The sequence below is a fragment of the Salmo salar genome, chromosome 06, assembly GCF_965601325.2.
Source record: "Salmo salar chromosome 06, fSalSal1, whole genome shotgun sequence".
Lineage (NCBI taxonomy): Eukaryota > Metazoa > Chordata > Actinopteri > Salmoniformes > Salmonidae > Salmo > Salmo salar.
Window position 1 is genome coordinate 63,965,799 of NC_138296.1, and position 20,284 is coordinate 63,986,082.

The 20,284-nt window shown below is 41.5% G+C and overlaps 2 protein-coding genes across 2 annotated transcripts; both read right to left on the reverse strand.

Annotated features, from left to right (window-relative positions):
• Positions 1–10,194: 10,194 nt before the first annotated feature.
• Positions 10,195–11,226, reverse strand: LOC106607617 (trace amine-associated receptor 1-like). Its single transcript, XM_014204759.3, has one exon. It carries the CDS (start codon positions 11,224–11,226, stop codon positions 10,195–10,197), a length of 1,032 nt encoding a protein of 343 aa, XP_014060234.2.
• A 4,147-nt stretch (positions 11,227–15,373) lies between these two features.
• On the reverse strand, positions 15,374–16,399 carry LOC106607618 (trace amine-associated receptor 1-like). Its single transcript, XM_082976165.1, has 2 exons — positions 15,826–16,399; positions 15,374–15,792 (listed from the first exon to the last, which is right to left on the reverse strand). Exons 1-2 carry the CDS (start codon positions 16,397–16,399, stop codon positions 15,374–15,376), a joined length of 993 nt encoding a protein of 330 aa, XP_082832291.1.
• Between the last annotated feature and the right edge of the window lie 3,885 nt (positions 16,400–20,284).

Here is a 20,284-nt window from a genome sequence, read left to right on the forward strand (position 1 = left end):
TCAGCAGGGGATCAAATACTTTTTTCCCTCACTGTAGCTGCTGTACCTCAATTGTTATTTCAAATAATTTCAGTGACTTCACAGCAGTTGCTTGCTACGTTAGCTAGCTAACAAAATGTATGTAGCTAGTAGGCTCAGCTAAATAACAATCCCCCAAGATACACCGACAGAGGAATACAATAGTACGATTGAAATGGAGTTTCCAATCTCCCCTTTACAGAAATGCCCTTATCCAGATGGTGTGACAAAGGCATTTCCTACCAGACCTGCTAATTTTCTTTGTTACTTTAAGGTTGGAATCATGTTTTGTTCAATCAAGTTCATATTTATATCAAAAAACAGCTTTTTACATTAGCATGTGACGTTCAGAACTAGCATACTAGCATACTAGCAAACTTCCGGCGAATTTACTAACAATTTACTAAATTACTCACGATAAACGTTCACAAAAAGCATAACAATTATTTAAAGAATTATAGATACAGAACTCCTCTATGCACTCGATATGTCCGATTTTAAAATAGCTTTTTGGTGAAAGCACATTTTGCAATATTCTAAGTAGATAGCCCGGCATCACAGGGCTAGCTATTTAGACACCCAGCAAGTTTAGCCTTCACCAAACTCCGATTTACTATTACAAAAGTTTGATTACCTTTGGTGTTCTTCGTCAGAATGCACTCCCAGGACTTCTACTTCAATAACAAATGTTGGTTTGGTCCCAAATAATAATGGATTTGGGTGAAGGAGAAATGGTGGGGGCTTCGGCGGGTTGCTGTGGAGGGTGCCGAGCAGTTGACTGGGGTAGGGTTGGCCAGGTGGAAAGCATGGCCAGCCGTTGAGAAATGCTTATAGAAATTCTCAATTATAGTGGATTTATCGGTGGTAACAGTGTTTCCTAGCCTCAGAGCAGTGGGCAGCTGGGAGGAGGTGCTCTTATTCTCCATGGACTTTGCAGTGTCCCAGAACGTTTTTGAGTTAGTACAACAGGATGCAAATTTCTGTTTGAAAAAGCTAGCCTTAGCGTTTCTAACTGCCTGTGTATATTTGTTCCTAACTTCCCTGAAAGTTGCATATCACGGGGGCTATTCGATGCTAATGCAGAACGCCACAGGATGTTTTTGTGCTGGTCAAGGGCAGACAGGTCTGGAGTGAACCAAGGACTATATCTATTCCTAGTTCTACATTTTTTGAGTGGGGCATGCTTATTTAAGATGTTGAGGAAGGCACTTTTAAAGAATAGCCAGGCATCATCTACTGACGGGATGAGGTCAATGTCACTCCAGGATACCCCGGCCAGGTCGATTAGAAAGGCCTGCTCGCAAAAGTGTTTTAGGGAGCGTTTGACAGTGATGAGGGGTGGTCGTTTGGTTGCAGACCCATTACGGATGCAGGCTATGAGGCAGTGATCGCTGAGATCTTGATTGAAAACAGCAGAAGTGTATTTGGAGGGCGAGTTAGTTAGGATGACATCTATGAGGGTGCCCATGTTTACGGATTTGGGGTTGTACCTTGTAGGTTCATTGATCATTTGTGTGAGATTGAGGGCATCAAGCTTAGATTGTAGGATGGCCGGGGTGTTAAGCATGTCCCAGTTTAGGTCTCCTAGTAGCACGAGCTCAGAAGACAGATGGGGGGCAATCAGTTCACATATGGTATCGAGGGCACAGCTGGGGGCAGAGGGAGGTCTATAGCAAGCGGCAACAGTGAGAGACTTGTTTCTGGAAAGGTGCATTTTTAGAAGTAGAAGCTCGAATTGTTTGGGTACAGACTTGGATAGTAATACAGAACTCTGCAGGCTATCTTTGCAGTAGATTGCAACACCGTCCCCTTTGGCAGTTCTATCTTGGCGGAAAATGTTATAGTTAGTGATTTCAGGGTTTTTGGTGGTTTTCCTAAGCCAGGATTCAGACACGGCTAAGACATCCGGGTTGGCAGAGTGTGCTAAAGCAGTGAGTAAAACAAACTTAGGGATTAGGCTTCTAATGTTAACATGCATGAAACCAAGGCTTTTAAGGTTACAGAAGTCAACAAATGAGAGCACCTGTGGAGTGGGAGTGGAGCTAGGCACTGCAGGACCTGGATTAACCTCCACATCACCAGAGGAACAGAGGAGAAGTAGGATAAGGGTACAGCTAAAGGCTATACGAACTGGCCGTCTAGCATGTTTGGAACAAAGAGTAAAAGGAGCAGGTTTCTGGGCACGATAGCATCGATTCAAGGCATATTGTACAGACAAAGGTAAGGTAGGATGTGAGTACATTGGAGATAAACCCATAAACCATACATTGAGTAATGATGAGAGAGATATAGTCTCTAGAGACGTTTAAACCAGGTGATGTCATCGCATATGTAGGAGGTGGAACAACATGGTTGGTTAAGGCATATTGATCAGTGCTAGAGGCTCTACAGTGAAATAAGACAGTAATCACTAACCAGGACAGTAATGGACGAGGCATATTGATATTAGAGAGAGGCATGCGTAGCCAAGTGAACATATGGGTCCAGTGATTGGTTGGGCTGACTGGGGACACAGCGATTCAGACAGTTAGCAGGCCGATGCTAACAGTTAGTAGGCCGGGTTAGCATGCAAGCAGTAGGCAGACCGGGGCAAGCAGTTAGCAGACCGGGGCAGGCAAGCTAGCAGTTAGCAGATCAGGGCTAGCAAGTTAGCCTTTGGGGGACGTCGCGATGGGGGTGAGTCTGTTTTTGCCTCATCTTGCGGTGATGTCGATAGACCAGTCGTGGAATTAGTAGGGTTCCAAGTAGCTCTAGATAGCTAGCAGGCCGGTTAGCAGAATGGGCCTTCAGCGGACATCGCGCCTGAGGGGCCTTTTGGAATCCTCGGGCAGATAATGTCGGTATTCCAGTCGTAGAGGATCGGTGGGGTTCCGTGCCCCGTACCGGCAGTAGAAGGGGTATGGATATTGTAACCCAGGAGTGGGCTTCGGTGGTAGCACAGGAGCCCTGGCCGAGCTAGCTTCAGGCGAATTGGTGCTTGCTCCGGGATGGAAACGCTAGCCAGGAGTAGTCACCCAGGATTGCGGTTAGCTAGTTGCGAAGATCCAGTAGAAAATTGAGGTTGTTGGTCAGTTTCTTTCCTAGCAGCTTGGTACTTTGTAGCCTTATTTATTAAGCTTTATATAACAAAATTCCCTAGAGATAATTGTCTTTTACTTTTAGCGTTCAGAAGGAGGTTCAGACTGCACTTTACTCACTCAGTGTGGTTGCGGATGGTATTTCCAGATTCCGCTGTGTTTCTTCTGCAGGTTTTGGTTTGTTAGAAGTTTTTTTCTTGTTAGTTCTTGGTAGAAATAGTCAATTCAGGCAATTATGTCCAAAATCAAGGTGTTAGGTATGGAACTGTGATTTGGATTGAAGATTTTGATGTTGAGGTTAGTATCCTGTATAAGTCCTGGCGAAAAAATTCAAGTTTATCTCCATTTATCCAACTCTAATTCTATATTTTTTCAGGAGAACTCAGGAGCCCATGCTCTCTGTGTGTGTGTCTCTCTCTCTCTTTCAGCTATAACCGTATGTCATGCTCTATAAAGGGTTCATAAATGTGGCATAACTGTGTGACATAACCACCAATGTCAAATGTGATATAACCCACTATGTCAAATATGTCAAACATGTTTTATAAAGGGTGGCATAAGCACTTAGATTTTTGAGTGTAGGTGCCCTTTATTTCATAGGGCATGCCCTGCACAGTTTTTTTGGTTACCAGTGTTTCTGTAGCACAATAAGCGCATGTTATGTCACGTCTTGACCATAGTAATATGTTATTTTCTATGGTAGAGTAGGTCAGGGCATGACAGGGGGTGTTTTGTGTTTTTTCTATGATTTGTATATGTATGTTTAGGTTCTAGTTTTCTATTTCTATGTTGTTGTTTTTTGGAATGATCTCCAATTAGAGGCAGCTGGTCCTCGTTGTCTCTAATTGGAGATCATACTTAAGTAGGGTTATTTCCGCCTGTGTTTGTGGGTAGTTGTCTTCTGTTTAGTTTATGTACCTGACAGAACTGTGCCCTTTCGTTTTCTCTTTGTTATTTTTTCTTTAGTGTTCTGAGTTAAAATAAATATTCATCATGAGCAACCAACACGCTGCGCTTTGGTCCCCTCTCTACGACAGCCGTTACAGAAGTACCCACCACAACTGGATCAAGCAGCGTGCCCGGGAGGAGATGGATTCCTGGTCTCTGGAGGAGTGGCGAGAGAGGATAGACTGGACTTGGGGGCAAGTATTGGACAGATACAGAAGCCTGCCGGGGAAGCACGAGAGGCAGGCCCAAACATTTCTTTGGGGGGGAGGGCACACGGGTAGATTGGCGGAGTCAGGTGTGAGAACAGAGCCAACTCCCTGTGCTTATCGTGGTGAGCATGTGCCTGCTCCTCGCACTCTCCCTCCAGTGCGCCTCCATAGCCCAGTACGTCCTGTGCCTGCTCCTCACACTCTCCCTCCAGTGCCTCCACTCTCCCTCCAGTACGTCTCCTCAGTCCAGTGAGACCTGTTCCAGCTCCACGAAAGAAGCCTCCAGTGATGATCTATGGTCCGAAGCCTCCAGTGATGATCCATGGCACGAAGCCTTCAGTGATGATCCATGGCCCGGAGCCTGTAGGGATGATCCATGCCACGAAGCCTCCAGTGATAATCCATGGCCCGGAGCCTGTAGGGATAATCCATGGCAAGAAGCCTGTAGGGATGATCCATGGCCCGGAGCCTGTAGAGATGATCCATGGCACGAAGCCTCCAGTGATAATCCATGGCCCGGAGCCTCCAGTGATGATCCATGGCACAAAGCCTCCAGTGATGATCCATGGCACGGAGCCTGCAGCAACGGTCCCCAGTCCGGAGCCTCCAGCGACGGTCCCCAGTACGGAACCTCCTGAGACGGCCTGCAGCCCGGAACCTCCAGCGGCGGCCTGCAGCCCGGAACCTCCAGCGGCGGCCTGCAGCCCGGAACCTCCAGCGGCGGCCTGCAGCCCGGAACCTCCAGCGGCGGCCTGCAGCCCGGAACCTCCAGCGGCGGCCTGCAGCCCGGAAACCTCCAGCGGCGACCAGCAGCCCGGAACATCCAGCGATGATCTACAGTCCGGTTCCTCCGATGACGATCCACGGTCCGGTGGTACTAAAGCAGAGGGATCAGCGGGTGGAGCGGGGGTTACGCCCCGAACCGGAGCTGCCTACTCTGCTGGAGGATCCGCTGGAGGATAAGGTTATTTGGACTGCACTAGAGCCGCCATAGACAGGAGTTACCCACCCTACCCTCCCTTTAGTTTTTTATTGGCATTCGGAGTCTGCACCTTTGGGGGGGGGGGGGGGTACTGTCACGTCCTGACCATGGTAAGATGTTATTTTCTATGGTAGAGTAGGTCAGGGCGTGACAGGGAGTGTTTTGTATTTTTCTATGTTTTGTATATCTATGTTTAGGTTCTAGTTTTCTATTTCTATGTTGTTGTTTTTTGGGATGATCTCCAATTAGAGGCAGCTGGTCCTCGTTGTCTCTAATTGGAGATCATACTTAGGTAGGGTTTTTTTCCACCTGTGTTTGTGGGTAGTTGTCTTCTGTTTAGTTTATGTACCTGACAGAACTGTGTGCTTTCGTTTTCTCTTTGTTATTTTTTCTTTAGTGTTCTGAGTTAAAATAAATATTCATCATGAGCAATCAACACGCTGCGCTTTGGTCCTCTCTCTACGACAGCCGTTACACGTGATGAGTCCCCAAAACAAATGCCCACCTGTGGTGCCACTCGACAACATAAAACGAGTAAGTTGAAATGTATTTACTGTCATTTAAATGAGTTTGTAGCAGTTAAGTGTTGAGTTAAATTACATACAGTGAAGGAAAAAATGTGATCCCCTGCTGATTTTGTACATTTGCCTACTGACAAATAAATGATCAGTCTATAATATTAATGGTAGGTTTATTTGAACAGTGAGAGACAGAATAACAACAAAAAAATCCAGAAACCCATGTCAAAAATGTTATAAATTGATTTGCATTTTAATGAGGAAAATAAGTATTTGACCCCCTCTCAATCAGAAAGATTTCTGGCTCCCAGGTGTCTTTTATACAGGTAACGAGCTGAGATTTGGAGCACACTCTTAAAGGGAGTTGTTACCTGTGTAAAAGACACCTGTCCACAGAAGCAATCAATCAATCAGATTCCAAACTCTCCACCATGGCCAAGACCAAAGAACTCTCCAAGGATGTCAGGGACAAGATTGTAGACCTACAGAAGGCTGGAATGGGCTACAAGACCATCGCCAAGCAGCTTGGTGAGAAGGTGACAACAGTTGGTGCGACTATTCGCAAATGGAAGAAACACAAAAGAACTGTCAATCTCCCTCGACCTGGGGCTCCATGCAAGATCTCACCTCGTGGAGTTGGAATGATTATGAGAACGGTGAGGAATCAGCCCAGAACTACACGGGAGGATCTTGTCAATGATCTCAAGGCAGCTGGGACCATAGTCACCAAGAAAACAATTGGTAACACACTACGCCGTGAAGGACTGAAATCCTGCAGCGCCCGCAAGGTCCCCCTGCTCAAGAAAGCACATACACATGCCCGTCTGAAGTTTGCCAATGAACATCTGAATGATTCAGAGGAGAACTGGTGAAAGTGTTGTGGTCAGATGAGACCAAAATGGAGCTCTTTGGCATCAACTCAACTCGCCGTGTTTGGAGGAGGAGGAATGCTGCCTATGACCCCAAGAACACCATCCCCACCGTCAAACATGGAGGTGGAAACATTATGCTTTGGGGGTGTTTTTCTGCTAAGGGGTCAGGACAACTTCACCGCATCAAAGGGACGATGGACGGGGCCATGTACTGTCAAATCTTGGGTGAGAACCTCCTTCCCTCAGCTAAGGCATTGAAAATGGGTCGTGGATGGGTATTCCAACATGACAATGACCCAAAACACACGGCCAAGGCAACAAAGGAGTGGCTCAAGAAGAAGCACATTAAGGTCCTGGAGTGGCCTAGCCAGTCTCCAGACCTTAATCCCATAGAAAATCTGTGGAGGGAGCTGAATGTTCGAGTTGCCAAACGTCAGTCTCAACCATAATGACTTGGAGAAGATCTGCAAAGAGGAGTGGGACAAAATCCCTCCTGAGATGTGTGCAAACCTGGTGGCCAACTACAAGAAATGTTTGACCTCTGTCATTGCCAACAAGGGTTTTGCCACCAAGTACTAAGTCATGTTTTGCAGAGGGGTCAAATACTTATTTCCCTCATTAAAATGCAAATCAATTTATAACATTTTTGACATGCGTTTTTCTGGATGTTTTTGTTTGTTATTCTGTCTCTCACTGTTCAAATAAACCTACCATTAAAATTATAGACTGATCATTTCTTTGTCAGTGGGCAAACGTACAAAATCAGCAGGGGATCAAATACTTTTTTCCCTCACTGTAGCTGCTGTACCTCAATTGTTATTTCAAATAATTTCAGTGACTTCACAGCAGTTGCTTGCTACGTTAGCTAGCTAACAAAATGTATGTAGCTAGTAGGCTCAGCTAAATAACAATCCCCCAAGATACACCGACAGAGGAATACAATAGTACGATTGAAATGGAGTTTCCAATCTCCCCTTTACAGAAATGCCCTTATCCAGATGGTGTGACAAAGGCATTTCCTACCAGACCTGCTAATTTTCTTTGTTACTTTAAGGTTGGAATCAACATGTAGTACCTCCAGCAGGCAGAGAGTTAAGAACCATTCGTCCGCCAGCTCAGAAACAAGCTACACTGATAACATCCCTGTGTAATGTTCAATGTAATTGCATTGCTGGACTTTTTTAAACTGAATGTATTTGTATTGTTTTAAAAATGTAAAAATAAAAGGACATATGTTAGTTATTAGTTATAACTCCCTGAGTGTTAATACATTTGTGTTTACATCATTAAGCCTTTATGTGTAATGAATGACCAAAGGTGTCTGACTTTATAGTAAGTACAGAGTCATATGATAAAAGGCATTTATGTATGTGTTATAAAATACCAAAGGGGTCTGACTTTAAAGTAAGTACAGCGTCCTGTGATGTAGAGTCTTTATGGATGCGTTATGAATTATCAAATGTGTCTCACTTCAAATTAAGTGTTACAGGATACTACATGAAGTGTCAATTAATAGGTTATTAAAGTTCTACTGATTTATGAAGGTTCTCTTACCGTACACAGGTTACTGTAGGGTGTGAAAGGTATTTAAGTGGATTGGGCGGAAGTCTCTAGGAACGAGATTAGGTGTAACGTTACTAACATGACTTCACTTTAGAGCGCGTGCCATCCTTCAGCCCAACATGTCACCCTTTATAAAGCACATGTTTACATCATATTCGACTTAGTGGGTTCTGTCACAGTTGACATTGGTGTTTATGTCATACAGTTAGGGTTAGTGAACCCTTTTTAAAGCATTATGAAGGCTTTATGAAGCCGAATGTAATTTAAAGCGGGACCAAACATTTGTTTTTGGAACACTTCAGGTTTTCATGTGAAATGCATGCAGTTTTCTGTAAGGGGTATATCGGCCTTCATATTGGTATGTGATCCTCATTACGATCTTACGAACAGACTGCAGAGTTCTGTACTTGTTCTTTATGTGCGTTTGAATAAAAAATGTATAAAAATACAATAAAACATACTGTATCAGTCTGGAATGAGTTATCCATCTTGATAATATTTCTCTGCAAAAAGGACAGGTGCTCTAGTGAAGAAGTTTATAGATGGAAAAACAAATAGATACAGTAAAGGCCTTGTACATGCTTGGAGTATTTCAAATGCATTCAAATGTACCATTTCACGTTGCCATCCTTCCTGAGAAGCCTCGGCTTCAGAGGCTAAATGTACCATAACCTGTTCGCATCTCAGATACAGATGGAAAACACAGGGCCAAGTAAACATAAAAGGAAAGAATCAATGTATATAGCATATGACTTAGTTATCACATTACAACCTACATTATGGGCCAGTTTCACAGATCCAGATGAATATGTACAGTACCTGTCAAATGTTTGGACACACCTACTCATTCTAGGGTTTTTCTTTATTTTTTACAATTTTCTACATTGTACAATAATAGTGAAGATATCAAAACTATGAAGTAACACATGTGGAATCATGTAGTAACCAAAAAAGTGTTAAACAAATCAAAATGTATTTTATATTTGAGATTCTTCAATGTAGCCAACCTTTGCCTTGATACAGCTTTGCACATTGGATGCATTTAACTTGAGGGTATTTTCATCCATATCGGGTGAACCGTTTAGAAATTACAGCAATTTTTGTACATTGTCCCCACATTTTAGGGGACCAAAAGTATTGGGAGAAATTCACTTATATATGTATTAAAGTAGAAAAAACGTAGGTTTTTGGTCTCATATTCATAGCACGCAATAACTACATTGCTTGTGACTACACATTTGTTGGATGTATTTGCTGTTTTCTTCAGTTGTGTTTCACATTATTTTGTGCCCAATAGATATGAATGATAAATAATCCATTCTGTCATTTTGGAGTCACTTTTATTGTAAATAAGAATAGAATATGTTTCTTAACACTTCTACATTAATTTGGATGCTACTATGATTACGGCTAATCCTAAATGAATTGTAAATAATGATGAGTGAGAAAGTTACAGACGCACAAATATCATACACACAAGACATGCTAACCACTCACCATTACAATAACAGGGGAGGTTAGCATGTCTTGGGGGTATGATACTTGTGCGTCTGTAAATTTCTCACTCATAATAATTCATGATTCATTCAGGATTATCCATAATCATGGTAGTATCCACATGAATATAGAAGTGTTCTATTCCTATTTACTGTAAAAGTGACTCCAAAATTACACAATATTTATCCTCCATTTCTATTAACAGAATTTGTAGAGGCCCAAGCTGTATGTGGTCATTGTTGCGTGCAATGAATATGGGACCAAAAACCAAACTTTTTACTACTTTAATACACACATAAGTGACTTCGTCCCAATACTTTTGGTCCTCTAAAATGGGGGGACTATGTACAAAACGTGGTGTAATTTCTAAACAATTCACCTGATATGGATCAAACTACCCTCAAATAAATATTTCAGTCTGCACTTTAACATTATAGTCATTGTATCATTTCCAATCCAAAGTGCTGGAGTACAGAGCCAAAACAACAAAACATGAGTCACTGTTTCAATTTATTCTGAAAACAATTGTATTTCTGAAGAGTCAGGTTGAAATATTTTACTAGAAAATATAATTCTAAATGCTCTCCTGAACCAACTGTAAAAGAATGCATACACCATGGGATTAATAGTTGAATTCAAATAGCCAATCCATATAAGTGTTTCAAACAAAACTGGTGGGGTAGAGTAACTAATAAAAGGATCAATGCTGTTGACGACAGAAAAGGGTGTCCAGAATGATAGAAATACCCCCATAATGATAGCAAGTGTTTTGGTGGCCTTCCTCTGTGATTTGCCTACAGAGTTCTGATTGGTTGTACCCTGAATTGAGCGTGCCTGTCTCTGTGCTATAAGGAAAATCTTTAGGTAGATGCTAAGCATCCCTACTCCTGGGATGTAGAATGAGATCACCGAAGCCACAATACTCAACACTTTGTTTTGAAACAAAATACATCCTCCCTCACAGGCAACATTTTTGTAGTAAAAATCCTCCATGCCCCAAATATTGAGCTCCAGAAATATCATACAAAACCCTACTACGGCAGAAACAGTCCAGGTGACCAGAATCATAATCAAAACAACGTGAACAGTTATTTTAGTTCTATAAAGGAGAGGGCGACACACTGCATAATACCGGTCAATAGAAATAAAACACAAATTAAGAATGGATGTATTGCACAACATGACATCAGTGCTGGTTTGGATTTTACAGAATACATCTCCAAAATACCAGCAGCTTTCCAGTGAATATACAATTCTGGGAGGCATCACTAAAACCCCCAAGAGGAGGTCTGACACAGCCAGAGAGAGGATGAGGTAGTTGGTTGGGGTGTGGAGCTGTTTGAAGTGAATGATGGGGATGATTACAAGAAGGTTGCCACACACTGTGAGAACAGACATTGAGCCAAGTAAGAGATAAAGTAATACTCGTATTGTTGGAGGAAAGATTGATCGTTTGCAAGACCCATTCACTGATTCAAAACATAGAAGTATATTCTCAACAATATCAGCCTTGCTGAGACTGATTCCTGGTTCCATGGTCATGGATGAAAGAATCTTATCTGAAATATGAAAGAAACATTATTGTCATATTATTACTATAGATGTAAACATCAATGATAGAATATTAGTTGGAAATGATTACATTATGTTGGATGATTTAATTAAACAAATTCAAATGCTGTATTTTAGTCACTTGATAAAATGTATTAAAATTTACATTAGTTTTGCTTATTCGTTGGAAATATTACCACAAATACCGAAAGGGAAGTGTTTTGCCATTTCAAAAGATGGTTAAGTACATTTTTCTGTTCAATTCAACATACCTTACCTCTCAGCCATGCAGATGGTGATGTATCACATGTAAACCCTTTTTCTCTGGTCGCAATGTGATGCAAATGTGAACTTGACTCTTGTGCTTTTGTACCTATAGTCTATTACCATAATGATGATCACAATATAACATTGACCAATCAGACTACATTCTACGTAAAAAAATCTGTAGCAGAGCACTAAAGTTAATGATGTCATAGTTGTAACCACTCCCTTCTAGAGGATATGACAGTCTCTTTCATCAGTCACAAGGCCATCCAATCAGTTAGCTCATTACACATTTTACTGTTTTTCCAAATTTTCTATAATAATTTGATTTAAGGGGCTCGATTCAATCCGTATTGCCGAAGTTCCGCATTGTAGCCTAATTGACATTTAAAGGCAATGTTCTATTCACAGCATTATCAGGAATTACCTTTACATTATAAGCTCACTACAGTGCAGAATTTCAGAGATAAGGCTTGAATCCAGCACTACCCCACAAGACCAGACTTGTGGTTACACATAAGAGAAATCACTGATAGGTTTATAATACCTACAGTAACCACCTCCTCATTCCAAATATTGGTGATCCAAATGCACCTTGATCCAGAATGATGTGTTTGCTGATATGGTAGTAGGTTACACAGAGTACACAGAACACAGAGCCATTTTAATGTGACATCATTGCTTAGCTCTTTCGAGTTACTAGGTACTCATCATGTTCAGGCAAGTGCACAGATAGGGCTCAACCAGCGCCCGAGCAGCTGCTCTTTTGCCGGCCTATGAAAAAGTGTCCTTGCAGCTTGGTGGATTTAAAAAAAATGTATGAATAATACAAATGTAATAAATTGTCTCTTTTAATTTTTAACGTAACGAATTGCACATCAAACTAGCTATTTTCATGAGCTCCTGAATCTCAGGAAATGTGCCCTTCACCTGCCATAAGAGTGCACTCGTCAGTTTTGCATGTAGTGGCCACTGGCTGGCGATGCCGGGTGGGGAGACTTGAATGCTGGTTGGAGGCTATTATTGAGTTGAATCTGTCATATCTGTCTCTCACCATTAGGGACAACAAATGGGTTAATTCTACTACGTGTTAGTAAGAGGCAGATGTCAGAAGCAGAACAAACTCAAATAATGTAAAACTAGTTTATTTCAACAGCATAGTTAACAGAAGTGTAAAGTAGCTATACTGAACAAAAATATAAACACACATGTAAAGTGTTGGTCTCATGTTTCCTGAGCTGAAATTAAACATCCCAGACATTTCTCTCAACTTTTGTGCACAAATTTGTTAGCATCCCTGTTAGTGAGCATTTCTCCATTGCCAAGATAATATATCCACCTGACAGGTGTGGCATATCAAGAAGTTGACTGGACTAAACAGCATACTCACTACACAGGTGCACCTTGTGCTGGGGACACTAAAAAGCCCCTCTAAAATGTGCATTTGTGTCACACAACACAATGCCACAGATGTCTCAAGTGTTGGTAATGTGTTATTAGAGGAAAATTAAGTGATATACCATATCATGTGAAGTATAAAGTACGATCTGCAAAAATATTCAGTATCACAGAAAACTTTACACATTATCAACACAAATAATCTTTATTTCAATAATATCACCGAAGTGCAAACATATATTCACCATGTCATTTTGACAACATCATTTCTTCAGCTGGATTTGCAGAGCAATATATAAAAAAAACTGAAAGGATTCTACATTCACAGAGATCCTATGAAAATGTGTATGACTACATCCACTCGAGGCCACTAATGATGTGTTACCATCTCTGCACCCCATGTACTCTGTGTATGTATGTATGTATGTATGTATGTATGTATGTATGTATGTATGTATGTATGTATGTATGTATGTATGTATGTATGTATGTATGTATGTATGTATGTATGTGTATGTACAGTAGGGGAAAAAAGTATTTGATCCCCTGCTGATTTTGTACGTTTGCCCAATGACAAAGAAAAGATCAGTCTATAATTTTAATGGTAGGTTTATTTGAACAGTGAGAGTATGCTGTTTAGTCTATTCTGTCTCTCACTGTTCAAATGAACCTACTATTAAAATTATAGACTGATCATTTCTTTGTAAGTGGGCAAACGTACAAAATCAGCAGGGCATCAAATACTTTTTTCCCCCACTGTATATATGTATGTATGTATGTATGTATGTATGTATGTATGTATGTATGTAGGTAGGTAGGTAGGTAGGTAGGTAGGTAGGTAGGTAGGTAGGTAGGTAGGTAGGTAGGTAGGTAGGTAGGTAGGTAGGTAGGTAGGTAGGTATGTATGTATGTATGTATGTATGTATGTATGTATGTATGTAAGATATGGGAGAGGAGAGGCTAACTCCTACTAGTGGTTGATTTCATGTTTTGGGGCCAACTGGATTTACTTGTTTTTTAAACCTACACACCTGTGTCTGATATGGTTTAATAAAGGACAGAACAAAGGCACATGTCACACTTCTTTGTCAGTACTGATTTTAGACATACGGTGAGCTCCAAAAGTATTGGGGACAAATTCACTTATATGTGTATTAAAGGAGTCAAAAGTTCGGTTTTTGGTCTCATATTCATAGCACGCAATGACTACATCCAGCCTGTGACTCTACACATTTGTTGGATGTATTTGCTGTTTGTTTCGGTTGTGTTTCAGATTATTTTGTGCTCAGTAGAAATGAATGGTAAATAATGTATTTTGTCATTTTGGAGTCACTTTTAGTTGTAAATAAGGATAGAATATGTTTCTAAACACATTTTTTGTTGTTGTATTTTACCCCCTTTTTCACCCCAATTTCATAATATCCAATTACGATCTTGTTTCATCGCTGCAACTCCCCAACGGGCTCGGGAGAGGCAAAGGTGGAGTCATGCATCCTCAGAAACATGACACGTCAAACCGAGCTTCTTAACACCCGCCTGCTTAACCCGTAAGCCTGCTGCACCAATGTGTCGAAGGAAACACCGTTCAACTGATGACCTAATCAGCCTGCATGCTCCCGGCCCGCCACAAGGAGCGGCTAGAGCATGATGAGCCAAGTAAAGCTCACCTAGCCAAACCCTCCTTTAACCCGGGACGACGCCGGGCCAATTGTGAGCCGCCCTATGTGAATCCCTGTCACTGCTGGGTGTGACACAGCCTGGGATCAAACCCGGGTCTGTAGTGACGCCTCAAGCACTGCAATTCAGTGCCTTTGCCCCCTGCTCCACTCAGGAGGCCCGTTTCTAAACACTCCTACCTTAATGTGGATGCTACCAATGTTATGGATAATCCTGAATGAATCATGAATAATGATGAGTGAGAAAGTTACAGACGCTCAAATATCATGCCACCAAGACATGCTAACTTCGCACCATTACAATAACAGGAGAGGTTAGCATGTGTTGGGTGTATGATATTTGTGCGTCTATAACTTTCTCATTCATAATCTTTCACGATTCATTCAGGATTATCCATAATCATGATAGCATCCTCATTAATGTTGAATTGTTCTATTCTTATTTACAGTAAAAGTGACTCCAAAATTACACAATACATTATTTACCATTAATTTCTATTGATAGAGTTTGTAGAGTCCCAAGCTGGATGTAGTCACTGTTGCGTGCAATTAATATAGGACAAAAACCTAACTTTTTACAAATTTAATACACATATAAGTGAATTCGTTCCAATACTTTTGGTCCCTTAAAATGGGGGGACTATGTACAAAAGTGGTGTAACACCTTCAAATGAAATCTGTCAGTCAGCACTTTAACCTCATAGACATTGTATCAATTCAAATCCAAAGTGCTGGAGTACAGAGCCAAAACAAGAAAAAATGTGTCACTATCTCAATACTTTTGGAGCTCCCTGTATTTATTCTGAAAACAATTGTATTTCTGAAGAGTCAGGTTGAAATATTTGACCAGAAATGATGATTCTAAACGCTTTCCTGAACCAACTGTAAAAGAATGCATACACCATGGGATTAATAGTTGAATTCAAATAGCCAATCCATATAAGTGTTTCAAACAAAACGGGTGGGGTAGAGTAACTAATAAAAGGATCAATGCAGTTGATGACAAAAAAGGGTGTCCAGAATGATAGAAATACCCCCATAATGATAGCAAGTGTTTTGGTGGCCTTCCTCTGTGATTTGCCTACAGAGTTCTGATTGGTTGTACCCTGAATTGAGCGTGCCTGTCTCTGTGCTATTAGGAAAATCTTTAGGTAGATGCTAAGCATCCCGACTCCTGGGATGTAGAATGAGATCACCGAAGCCACAATACTCGACACTTTGTTTTGAAACAAAATACATCCTCCCTCACAGGCAACATTTTTATAGTAAAAATCCTCCATGCCCCAAATATTGAGCTCCAGAAATATCATAGAAAACCCTACTCCGGCAGAAACAGTCCAGGTGACCAGAATCATAATCAGAACAACGTGAACAGTTATTTTAATTCTATAAAGGAGAGGGCGACACACTGCATAATACCGGTCAATAGAAATAAAACACAAGTTAAGAATGGATGTATTGCACAACATGACATCAGTGCTGGTGTATATTTTACAGAATAAATCCCCAAAATACCAGCAGCTTTCCGCTGAATATACCATTCTGGGAGGCATCACTAAAACCCCCAAGAGGAGGTCTGACACAGCCAGAGAGAGGATGAGGTAGTTGGTTGGGGTGTGGAGCTGTTTGAAGTGAATGATGGGGATGATTACAAGAAGGTTGCCACACACTGTCAGAACAGACATTGAGCCAAGTAAGAGATAAAGTAATACTCGTATTGTTGGAGGAAAGATTGATCGTTTGCAAGACCCATTCACTGTTTCAAAACATAGAAGTATATTCTCAACAATATCAGTCTTGCTGAGACTGATTCCTGGTTCCATGGTCGTGGTTGAAAGAATCTTATCTGAAATATAAAAGATACATTATTGTCACTTTATTAATATAGATGTAAACATCAATTATAGAATATTAGTTGGAAAGTATTACATTATGTTGGATGATTTAATAAAACAAATTCAAATGCTGTATTTTAGTCACTTGATAAAATGTATTAAAATGTACATTAGTTTTGCGTATTCGTTGGAAATATTACCACAAATACCGGTTAAGTAAATTTTTCTGTTCAATTCAACATACCTTACCTCTCAGCCATGCAGATGGTGATGTATCACATGTAAACCCTTTTTCTCTGGTTGCAATGTGATGCAAATGTGAATTTGACTCTTGTGCTTTTGTACCTATAGTCTATTACCATAATGATGATCACAATATCACATTGACCAATCAGACTACATTCTACGTAAAAAATCTGTAGCAGAGCACTAAAGTTAATGATGTCATAGTTGTAACCACTCCCTTCTAGAGGATATGATAGTCTCTTTCATCAGTCACAAGATAATCCAATCAGTTAGCTCATTACACATTTTACTGTTTTTCCAAATTTTCTATAATAATTTGATTTAAGGGGCTCGATTCAATCCGTATTGCCGAAGTTCCGCATTGTAGCCTAATTGACATTTAAAGGCAATGTTCTATTCACAGCATTATCAGGAATTACCTTTACAATTTAAGCTCACTACAGCGCAGAATTTCAAAGATAAGGCTTGAATCCAGTACTACCCCACAAGACCAGACTTGTGGTTACACGTAAGAGAAATTACTGATAGGTTTATAATACCTACAGTAACCTCCTCCTCATTCCAAATATTGGTGATCCAAATGCCCCTTGATCCAGAATGATTTGTTTGCTGGTATGGTAGTAGGTTACACAGAGTACACAGAACACAGAGCCATTTTAATGTGACATCATTGCTCAGCTCTTTCGAGTTACTAGGTACTCGTCATGTTCAGGCAAGTGCACAGATAGGGCTCATCCAGCGCCCGAGCAGCTGCTCTTTTGCCGGCCTATGAAAAAGTGTCCTTGCAGCTCGGTGGATTTCTTAAAATTGTGTGAATAATACAAATATAATAAATTGTCTCTTTTAATTTTTAATGTAGCGAATTGCACATCAAACTAGCTATTTTCATGAGCTCCTGAATCTCAGAAAATGTGCCCTTCACCTGCCATAAGAGTGCACTCGTCTGACTTGCATGTAGTGGCCACTGGCTGGCGATGCCGGGTGGGGAGACTTGAATGCGGGTAGGAGGCTACTAAGTTGGATCTGTCATGTGTGTCTCTCACTGTTAGGGACAAAGAGTGGGCTAAATCTACTACTTGTTAGTAAGAGGCAGATGTCAGAAGCAGAATAAACTCAAATCATGTAAAGCTAGTTTATTTCAACAGCATAGCTAACAGAAGTGTAAAGTAACTATACAGAACTAAAATATGAACACAACATGTAAAGTGTTGGTCCCATGTTTCATGAACTGAAGTTAAACATCCCAGAAATGTTCCATATGCACATAAAGCTTATTTCTCTCAAATGTTGTGCACAAATTTGTTAACATCCCTGATAGTGAGCATTTCTCCATTGCCAAGATAATCCATACACCTGACAGGTGTGGCATATCAAGAAGCTGACTAGACTAAACAGCATGATCATTTCACAGGTGCACCTTGTGCTGGGGACAATAAAAGGCCACTCTAAAATGTGCATTTATGTCACACAACACAATGCCATTGATGTCTCAAGTTTTGAGGGAGTGTGCAATTGGAATTCTGACTGCAGAAATGTACACCAGAGCTGTTGCCAGAGAATGTAATGTTCATTTCTCTACCATTAGCCACCTCCAATGCCGTTTGAAAGATTTTGGCAGTATGTCCAACTTCAGACCACGTGTAACCTTGCCAGCCCAAGACCTCCACATCTGGCTTCTTCACCTGCAGGATTGTCTGAGACCAGCCAACCAGACAGCTGATAAAACCGTAGGTTTTCACAGGCAAAGAATTTCAGCAGAAAACCGTCTCATGGAAGCTCATCTTTGTGCTCCTCACCAGGGTCTTGACCTGACAACAGTTCGGCGTCGTAACCAACTTCAGTGGGCAAATGCTCACCTTTGATGGCCACTGGCACGCTGGAGAAGTGTGCTCTTCACCGATGAATCCCAATTTCAACTGTACCTGGGTAGATGGCAGACAGTGTGCATGGCATCGTGTGGGTGAGTGGTTTGATTATATCAACGTTGTGAACAGAGTGCCCCATGGTGGCGGTGGGGTTATGGTATGGGCAGACAAGCTACGGACAACGAACACAATCGCATTTTATCAATGGCAATTTTAATGCACAGAGATATCGTGACGAGACCCATTGTCGTGCCATTAATCCACCGCCATCACCTCATGTTTCAACATGATAATGCAAGGATCCGTCGCAATGATCTGTACACAAATCCTGTACGTTTAAAATGTCCCAGTTCTGTCATTGCCTGCATACTCACCGGACATGTCACCTATTGGATCATGTTTGGGGTGCTCTAGATTGACGTGTACGACAGAGTGTTCCAACTTGCACAGCCATTGAAGAGGAGTAGGAAAAAATTCCACAGGCCACAATCAACAGCCTGATCAACTTTATGCAAAGGAGATGTGTCTCGCTGCATGAGGCAATATGGTGGTCACACCAGATACTGACTGGTTTTCTGATCCACGCCCCTACCTCTTTCTTTAAGGTATTTGTGACCAACCGATGCATATCTGAATTTCCAGTAATTTCCTTATGTGAGCTGTTACGCAATAAAAAATATTTGAAATTGTTTCATTTTACATTTATATTTTTGTTAAGTGAAATTACAACTCGTCTCTTTACTGTAATTGAGTAGGTTTTCCGAGTACATGTACTTTTTTTTGTATTTTTAAAAGTCAGTCATTTTTCTCTTACTTGAGTAAAAGTGTTTTAAAGTAACAGTATTTCGACTTGAGTAGGATATTTCAATACTCTTTCCACCCGTGGTGAGTGAGTGAAAGAGGTAGTTTGTGAGTAAGGGAGTGAGTGAATGAGGGAGTGAGTGAAGGAAAGAGTGTGAATGGGTGAGCGAATATCAGTCGGTCCCATGGACAAGTAACTTTGGTTGAGGTATGTAACCCCGGTTCTCTGTAGCAGATGGGACATGCCCTCTCTAGCATGTCATAAGTTGAAGCCTTATTCAGTCATGGCTAACAGGCCAATCAGAGCTTTGTGGGTGTACACCCCACGTGTCTATATAGAACTAGGCAATGCTCTGATCTCTTTCTAAGAAATACCTCTTACACAAGTCTTGCAAGAGGGGCAATCTGATGAGATGTCTCCCTCCTCTCCTTCAGAGAACCGGGTTTACATACCGTTAACCAAAGTTCTCTTTTCGTCGACCCAGTTCGACATCTCACTATGGCACACCCCGATTGCCAATAGCCTGTTTCTGGAGAAGTCTGTTGTGGTACATGGTAATACATACACAGCTCTAGCGCCGAGGACTGTGTGCGCCACAGAAGGCAAAGTGACACCCAGACGATAGAACCTCACAAAGGTGTGAGGGGAAACCGAACTAGCCGCCGCACAAATCTCCAAGATGGAGATGGCCCTGAACAGTGACCATGACGTAGCAATTCCTCTAGTGGAAGAGTCCGGACACCCAGGGGAGACTGCAACCCCCTAAAACTGTATGCCTTGACAAATCCCTACCCCGAGCAGGGTTGGCAAAGCAAACAAACAGTTGGTCACACCCCCGGAAAGGCCTAGTCCTATCCATGTAGATGTGCAGGGCGCATACTAGTCACAGCGTGTTCAGGCGCAGCTTCTCTGGGGAAGAGAACGGCAGAGGGTGGAAAGGGAAGAGGTCAGTGGCTAGAC

What these genes read in the sequence shown, in the direction of transcription:
- LOC106607617 (XM_014204759.3), bottom strand. Translation starts at nt 11,226, where the DNA reads ATGACCATGGAACCAGGAATCAGTCTCAGCAAGGCTGATATTGTTGAG.
- LOC106607618 (XM_082976165.1), bottom strand. Translation starts at nt 16,399, where the DNA reads ATGGAACCAGGAATCAGTCTCAGCAAGACTGATATTGTTGAGAATATA. An exon ending in TTACTATAAAAATGTTGCCT is followed by an intron (nt 15,793 to 15,825) that starts GTGAGGGAGGAT and finishes TTCAAAACAAAG; the next exon opens with TGTCGAGTATTGTGGCTTCG.